The 8,920-nt window shown below is 43.9% G+C and overlaps 1 protein-coding gene across 1 annotated transcript in view; it reads left to right on the forward strand.

The window, feature by feature from the left end:
• The window catches only part of LOC147019287 (uncharacterized), a 35,765-nt gene extending 27,254 nt beyond the window's left edge, over positions 1 to 8,511 (forward strand). Inside the window, exons 7-9 of the mRNA XM_085899660.1 lie at positions 285 to 465; positions 4,018 to 4,155; positions 7,521 to 8,511. Coding sequence (XP_085755786.1) covers positions 285 to 465; positions 4,018 to 4,155; positions 7,521 to 7,613 — 412 coding nt within the window. The 3' untranslated portion in view covers positions 7,614 to 8,511. The remainder of the gene's footprint in view (positions 1 to 284; positions 466 to 4,017; positions 4,156 to 7,520) is intronic.
• The last annotated feature ends 409 nt before the right edge of the window (positions 8,512 to 8,920 follow it).

Genomic DNA, 8,920 nt, shown 5'->3' on the forward strand with positions numbered 1-8,920 from the left:
TCAAAGGGTCACAGCCCGGTGAACACAAATAATTCCCATTAAACAACGGTGGGGAAATCTAACTGAACACAGACTTACCGGGATAACTGATCTAAGGAACCTCTATGGTGTTCTGCGAATTTCCACAGCCGTAACAATATTAATTTTCAAATAAAAATGCACAATGTTTTTCTTGCCGAGACACCTTTCTATTTGTAACGTAATTTACATTCATACAGAAGTCCCATGAGAAATATATATTGTGTATATTAGAAACCATCCCTTGTGTGTATATTTCTAACCAGCCTGGAGTTGCAGAACAAGGTCATGTCGAAGGAGAAAGACTTTCTTTGGGCGGAGACACAGGAGCTGACCAACTGTGCCCACGAATTGTTGGCTGAAGAGGAGAGTTTAGCACCACCAAATGGACACCTCGACATGCAGCTAAAGGAGGCACGGCGCCATGCGGATGACACACGGAATGATGTGAGGCTGAGAAAAACCCCAATGTGCCACGTGCATTTATAATGTGCCAAGGGGTTAAAGGTTATCTGACACATTTTGTGATTTGCAATTTACCTACATAAACATACTGCTGATGTTTGAGATGTATGTTTGCAAAACTGAACAAGGAGGCATGACATGTGCACACATATCTTAAATGAAAAAGACATCTTTTAAAATGCTCATCTGCCTGCTTAACCATCCATTTGTAAAAACTCAAACTCGATAATAACTTATCGTTGGACATTTTCCTCATCCACTCCTTTTTTTGTTTGTTCTTTTTTCTTTGCTGCAAAACCTAATTTTTCTTTGGCAGATTTTATCCATACTCGTCATACCTATCTTGGCTCACTTTAGTTGCCTTGCCCTTCTCTCTCCTCTATCTGTCTCTCTTCTTTCTGTCTGTCTCTCCTCTCTCTCTCTCTCTCTCTCTCTCTCTCTCTCTCTCTCTCTCTCTCTCTCTCTCTCTCTCTCTCTCTCTCTCTGTCTCTTTCTGTCTCTTTCTGTCTCTCTCTCTCTCTCTCTCTCTCTCTCTCTCTCTCTCTCTCTCTCTCTCTCTCTCTCTCTCTCTCTCTCTCTCTCTCTCTCTCTCTCTCTCTCTCTCTCTCTCTCTCTCTCTCTCTCTCTCTCTCTCTCTCTCTCTCTCTCTCTCTCTCTCTCTCTCTCTCTCTCTCTCTCTCTCTCTCTCTCTCTCTCTCTCTCTCTCTCTCTCTCTCTCTCTCTCTCTCTCTCTCTCTCTCTCTCCCCTCTATCTGTCTCTCCTCTATCTGTCTCTCCTCTATCTGTCTCTCTGTCTCTGTCTCTCTCTCTGTCTCTGTCTCTCTGTCTCTGTCTCTCTCTATCTGTCTCTCTCTCTCTCTCTCTCTCTCTCTCTCTCTCTCTCTCTCTCTCTCTCTCTCTCTCTCTCTCTCTCTCTCTCTCTCTCTCTCTCTCTCTGTCTGTCTGTCTCTCTGTCTCTCCTCCCTCCCTCTCTCTGTCTCTTTCTCTCTCTGTCTGTCTGTATCTCTCTGTCTTTCTCTGTCTTTCTCTGTCTTTCTCTGTCTTTCTCTCTCTTTCTCTCTCTTTCTCTCTCGTTCTCTCTCGTTCTCTCTCGTTCTCTCTCTCTCTCTCTCTCTCTCTCTCTCTCTCTCTCTCTCTCTCTCTCTCTCTCTCTCTCTCTCTCTCTCTCTCTCTCTCTCTCTCTCTCTCCAATTGCAATGTCATGCAAGATTGTTGATTGTTGCTTGTTGCCTTCACACCCGTTATCATCGTTTTACCTCTAGCATGAGCCTCAAGTTATCGAGGAATAACAATACACATCATCATGTTTGCTTCTTGAAAACCTCTGTCAAACATCTCGCCGCATGTTCACCTGTACAACCATCTTGCTGACTCGCATTTTTGGCAACACACGAATTAAGCGCTGAAGGATGGAAATGTCTCAATGTTTACTACAAGGGTCTACGATCAGCTCTGTTTCGCATTTATTAAACTGATCGGAGATGTTAATCTTTGTGCAAATTAAGTGGTAGATTAGATGTAGAAAGTGGTAGATAATGGGTAATTACATTGACTCAAACAACTGAGACTGAAATGAAAATTACCAGCGGATAAGGGGTGTGATTATTTTCTCAAGTACATATACATAATATGGAATAGGCAAAGCCTAGAAGCGAACGTAGAATTCTTCTTACATTCGATGCTGCAATTTCCGGTTACTTCGGCCTGGATTCGGGATCCGCGATCAAATAATGTAAATCACGATTAAAAATTTATTTTTTGATGATGCGGGAGATATCTTTATTAAAATCAGTCGAGGAAATATACACCATGTCTGATATTTGGGTCTTTCATGTCTCCGATGATGCCTTTATCTCCCGGGACGCATCATTCCCCATGACAAAAACCGGAAGCAAAAGGGTCATAGCCGATGACACGGATTCCAAATTGCCAGGATATTGCGTTGTTGTTGTTGTTTCCTATTCTCTCATGTGCACGTTAAGTATGAAGCTCACTACGTTCGCTGTAATATAATATATATGCACATAAATATACTAATAAAAGGGTGTGTGTGTGTGTGTGTGTGTGTGTGTGTGTGTGTGTGTGTGTGTGTGTCTGTTTCTCCTCCATAACTCCAAAACTATAAAACCTATCAGCCTGAAACTTTGCATGCATACTAAGAAAACTCCAAGGAAGTGAAGGAGTGAAAATTGGGTGTTTGGATTAATTAAAACACCCCTTTTGAAGATAATTAACGGCCTTATTTAATAACATCCTTCATCAGGCAATCCTCGGCCACCTCGCTCTCTGGGGTCTTAAGGCATTTCCTGGGTAACCTCGCTGGGGTCTGAAGCCGCCATGTTTTTTGGCCTACTCAACCACGCCTTGACTTGGAACAGGCCGCAACGATTTCTTCACGATAAAGTTTTTTTTTAACTTTCTTCACTCATATTATCGAATGCCTGTTCATCATAGCTACGAATCGCTGGGTATATTGCAATAAACGCCTGGAGATGCCAGTGTGTGTGGCTTTATTTAATTTGTGAATCACAATGACTCCTTCCATCCATCCATCCATTGGGACCACACTCTATACAGAGCGTCAGTGCTGCTGAAGCAGTCTCCTGGGCTATTGGGCACAATCCTGGATAGGTCGCCACTCTGACGCAGGATACTCGAATGGCTCACTCATCCCAGCAAGCTGGTACTCATTTTGCTGACCCCAGAAGGATGACAGGCTGAGTCAACCCCACCTGTTGTTAATTCAGCAACCAACGGGGCTTGAACTCAAGACCCTAAGATCCCCAGCCAGCCGTCCAAACCACGAAGCCACCACCAAGCTTTGTGTGTTTAATAAATAAATGGGAGAAAGAACAAAGGACATGAAAGCATTTGTTTACACAATTGATTCACAACGATACGCACCACGGATATCGGACGAACGGAATCTACGATTGCCTCATGTGTTAATTGCTAATGAATCCAACCTTTTGGGAAAATTATAATATAAACAACGAAGCAGACAGTGTAACCTTTAAATCGAGATTCATACCCAATGGAATGTTTTGAATAAATCAATAAGTTGTTAAACTCATTTTATTCTCTTCTTTTCTCCAAGCGCATACAATTACAACTCAACACATTCCTTGTACAACCTTCCATTGTTGAGCTCATTCAACCAGCACAACAATAAAAGGCTTCCTTTTTAATTTTTTTAATGTTGTGGTATTTTTTATTAAGGGCTTCTGCTAGTTAAAGAATGATGTGTTAGCAAAATCCACATCAGTTTTGTTTCTATTGTTGACTCTTATTCATTAGATGAAAAGCATGTTATGAACTGATCATACTTGTACTTAAACCAAACACTTGACTGTGCATGCTCTTTACGTGTCCGGGTCGTGGTGAATGCATTCTCTCCTTGAATTGTTGACATGAGTGATGAGTGGAAGTTTTTGTGAATTGTTTTGGGTTATGTGGTGTCACATATTTTAGTGGTTGTAGAAGTGGTGATTTATTTAATCGAACGACTTGCTGCGATGTGCACCTTTCTATCAGTACGAGCGATGGCGTGCAGCACTCGCTGAGTGTAAAGATCGACATGAGCAGAGCCGTCGAGAGTGTGAGCATTTGCGCAACGAATTGCTCATTTGTCGCACCGGCCTTGGAGCTCAGCCTGAGCCGAATGATGCGCAGGTATCAAACATTTTTTGGCCCATCCTATTGTCCACCACTGTTGTTTTTTTGTTTTTTTTTTTGTTTTTTTAAACTCGTTTTGCATTGGGTAGAGCGATTTTGGTTCAAACCTCGTACTGTCACCAAATGAATTGCAACGCGGTATTTTTGAAATGGCGGATGAAATTTTTGAAACGAGGCCTTTCGCCCATGCGCTGCGTGCGTTTTCACTGACTCACTTCAATAACCTGGGGCACTTTTATCCTGCCGTCGCAATATTCGGCTTTGAAATGTTATTTTTTTTTAATCAGAAAGTTTCTGTGATATAATTCCTGACCTTTATTACAAAAGAGAGTGGTTTTTATTTTCTATCACATTTCACAATACTATCGAGCTTGAGTCTTTCTTGATTGCTTCATAATGAGGTGTTAAATTCACGACCTATAAGGCCTGTGCTTCAAGACAATTGGAGTCAATATGAGATGAATTATCCAAGAAATGTTGTAACTTGCTATGTACAATGATTTCAGCACAGTGATGTGATATATATATATATATATATATATATATATATATATATATATATATATATATATATATATATATATATTGTTGTGGGCTGGGGGTTGGTGGTGAGAACAACCGCCAGGTGGGGATGTTTACGCTGTCTCCCACCGGTCTCCCCGGAATTATAGGCCGTCGCTCCGGATAACTCCGAAGCCGGCGGGTCGATTAATCGACCGTGAAACACCAATATCTCGACCGCGTGGCGTAGGGTTAATTGTCTCGATCCCAATATACCTAAATAACCACGCAGTCTTGGCTACTGGGGATTCACGCCCTCAGCACGTCTCTCTCGAACCGGGTCACTCTACCGGCTGTGGTAGAGCTCCAACTACTGACCACCAACTCCGGTTCGGCTGCAGCCGAGCGGAAACTGCCAAAGCCGTGCCGGCTTGGATTAACGGATTATCGGGGATGAAACCCCATCTGAACTCAGACCCGGACCATGCTGGACCAAATAAAGAAAGGACGGAAACAAGCTGGGAACATTTCTAATAATTTATTTACAATAAAAGCAAAAGACAGGAGAGGCGAGACTTATCGCAAATATGCAATGCAGTATTTACAATGATGAAATAAACACTTAAACAATTCTACTTGTAGACGGGCCCACACGCAGTCACACACACGCAAAAAGAAAAGAAACCCCAGAGTTTTTATTGGACCCTCCAGCCGATGAGAGAGACGAGCTGGGGGTCAGAGTTCGGATGGGCACCTGTGGGTCGTCGAAGTCCCAGCCGCACATGTGGGACTCGTGCCTCGTGGGGGCAGCCGCGTGGAGGAATCGGAGCTCCGGGGCAGAGATCAGGGTCACGGACGGGACCCACCAAGGCTCCACGAACAGGCTGGTTCACTCACTCTCCAGCCCAACCACCGTTAACCAACTTGTCACCACTCAAGTACTCGAGATCTCTCAGCGCCAATGCCAACGACAACCACAAAATGAGTCTGCTCAGGGATATATATATATATATATATATATATATATATATATATATATATATATATGTATGTATATATATATATATACCTCCTCCCACACGGGGAGGGGCCCAGGCGAGAATCATCTCGCTGTCCGTCCCTCATTGGCCCACGGCCGCACCCCACCGGGGCGGAGCCGTGGCCCCTGTTCGGAGACCCCATATTCTCCACGTGGCTTCGCTCGCGAAGAGTAACAGGGTCAATGCTGAAAAAGCCATACAAGAACTACGAGCCGAGGACGCGAGCCCCCCCCTCTTGGCAAGTCAAGGTACGAGCAGTCAACGGGTGGTGATGGCGCGTGATGGGTAGTTTGGGTCATGCAGTTGGGATGGTTGTTGGTTGTTAGATGGCTTGTTGGAGGGTTCGTTGGATGTAAAACCTAACTAAAGATGTCACAACACACACATTTAATCCTCCTGCTGAACAAAAGGATGGGGTCCTGACTACACATGTACTTAATGGCATAACTAAATTTTGGGACCTGTATGTTGAATGCAAATGGTTTCCAGATCCATAACAATATGTTCTGTTTGGTTTTGTCAGAGATTAATTTTAATAGTGTGGGATTGGTTTCATTGGAATAATGATGTGAACGGTAAGTAAATTGAGGAGAGCTTGAAGGGACATCTGAGCATACTGTATGTATATAAAGGCAGTCCCACGAGGATTAGGGTTCAAAGGTGGAATAAAAAAAAAAAAAATTATCCAGGGAATGTACAAGGGGTGTAAGTCGTTGCCAGGAGAAAGCTGTGTTTCTTGAATAAAAGGGACAGGAGATTGAGTGGATTGCAAATGATGATTCACAGATTATTCAGGCTGTACAACTGAATCGGCAAGATGGGAGAGGGATGGATATGATTCTGATAAGGTAGTTTGGGGGATGATTGGAGTTGAGAAGTTTCATGGGTCCAAAGGAGTGGAAGGAAGGAAGGAGTGCAGTTGATGGGTATGGTTCGGTACGGGGTATATAAAAGGGAATGTGTAGAAGAGTTGGGGACAGAGAAAGGAAGGGAAATGGAACGAGCAGAAGGGTGGGGATAATGTCTGGAGTTATGTTTTCTGCAACTGACTCTCAAAATGCCTAACGATAGGCCGCAGTGGTAATAAGTCATCGTAAGCGTAGGCCGGAGGATGAATGGGGTGGTTAAGGGATAAATAATTTTGGTGGAAAGGTAATCAAGCAGATTTCATATTCAATAATAAGGAGTAGTGAAGACATCCAAATATGTTGATACTGTAGATGCACAGTTCAATTGGATGGAATACTTTGAAGTTTGGAGTTGAGCGAGTGCATGACGGATCTGGAGCAGTGCAGGATATTTGATAAGATAAACCACACAGAGATCGTTCAGGCCTTACCAAATCGGCTGCAGTTGAATGCCTGGCCTGGCTTGCCCAAAGTCTTGAGGTCTTCCTCACCCACGGCCGATCGTCGTCGTCGTAGTAGTCGTATGTATTTTGTTTGTACACCTTTTTTGAATGCCCACATCGCTGTTTCATTCATCACAACAAACGTAATGAGGGAGGAAGTGCTAGTTGGTGATTATGTGTGTCGGAAGGGAGATCCAACAAAACCTGATGCACTAATGTATGAGCTGTGCAAATTGTTCACGAAGGAATGTCGATGTAAAGTTAAAGTGCAACTCTAAACTTATCGACGTAACGCTCGTATCAGACCAAGTTGTCGAATGTGAAGGGTACTCTCTCCCCTTGCATCGATGGCATTGTTCCGATCGCCCTGATGAATTGGAAACACTTTTGTGGAACATTGAATGAAGGTAGTTGTATTGTTTCCTTGATGACATTTGAAGGTGAGAGGTCTCGCGTGTGTATTCCAACAGACACCCTGGATCAAGCGCATCCCAATGGCGGCCATCGCATTGGCAGTTGCGTTGGCACTCCTCCTCCCTCGCCTCGGTCGACTGTTTGCCTGACGATCCAGATGTGCTTGGAGATATCGTGGCACAATCGCACGTCAGCATGCTTGTGCCATACACCGCCAATATGCAGTAGTCCGATGAGTAATTTGTCATCAATTGCAATTGCAGTCGCACCACCACCATCACTCTGATGAGGTAGCGAGTTGCCTGTACTACGTGAATGGACAACAACCACACAAAGGAAAACTGTGTTCCCGCATGGTCCAGTAACTCCATCTTCTCTTTTTGATCAATTAGAATTTTGTAATTGACTGGTTGTGTTCTTGGTGTTTTGGACCAAGGGATTTTGTGGCGGCCTTGTTGTTGCATTCCCAAACTGTGCATTCCGTTCCCACAACAGGCCGTGCTCATGCATGTTTCCCCCACCACCCCCCACCCCCAATATTGTGATGCCTTCTCACGGTGAGCCACGCAACCATTTTCAGGATGTTTGCACCCACTCGTCTTTTGTATTGTGGGCATGTCGTAGGAGGATGAAATAAATCGGAGTGATAAAAGAAAAATGACCATCTACCAGACGACGGGATACTTGGAGGTAAGAACGTGCAATTTTCAGACGTTTTACCAATTCGTTTTGCACATGTACAGTATGTACAGGACACGGTCCCAAAGGTTTCAACCTGTTTTTGAATTGAACTGATACGGAAACTGTTGCAAATGCAAAGAAGTTTAAAAAAACAAAAATATATACATATATATTTTGTGATGCGATATTTTTCGTGAATGTATTTGTTTAAATCACTGCAGTATATTGTAAGTATTATCACGTCCAAACTTCAACTTGATTGCTGTTACATTTTCACGAAGAAGTTACCAGTCAGCGTGGTTTTGCTGCTTCGAATTCCCAAAACAGACTCTTGTATTAAAATGCTTTGGCTACATTCTGGTGAAACTGCGTACACACCTTGTCGTATTCAATCCGGAGAGGCCGAGCGTTTCGGAAGGCACTGTGTCGTTCGTGAAAGGGCACCGAGTTGTTACGCCTGGGGTTGGCTTAATTGTTAGGGTGGTGGGCTTGGAATCCTCGGGTCCTTCGTTCAAATCCCACTCGGCTGTTGAATTAATACGAGGTGGGTAGTTTGACTCTGCCTGTCATGATTCCGAGGTCGCCAAAATGAGTACCAGCTCGTTGGTATCCTGTGTCGGAGTGGCGACCCATCCAGGATTGTGCCCAATAGCCAAGAAGACTGCTTCGGCAGCACCGACGCTCTGCACAGAGTATGGTCCCAATGGATGGATGGATGGAGTTGTAGACCGAGAGAAAGCAGAGACATTAATTGGGTATTTTGCTTCTTTCGATA

This window comes from Eptatretus burgeri, chromosome 10 (assembly GCF_056783735.1).
Source record: "Eptatretus burgeri isolate ZD-2024b chromosome 10, Ebu_testis_v1, whole genome shotgun sequence".
Taxonomy (NCBI): Eukaryota; Metazoa; Chordata; class Myxini; order Myxiniformes; family Myxinidae; genus Eptatretus; species Eptatretus burgeri.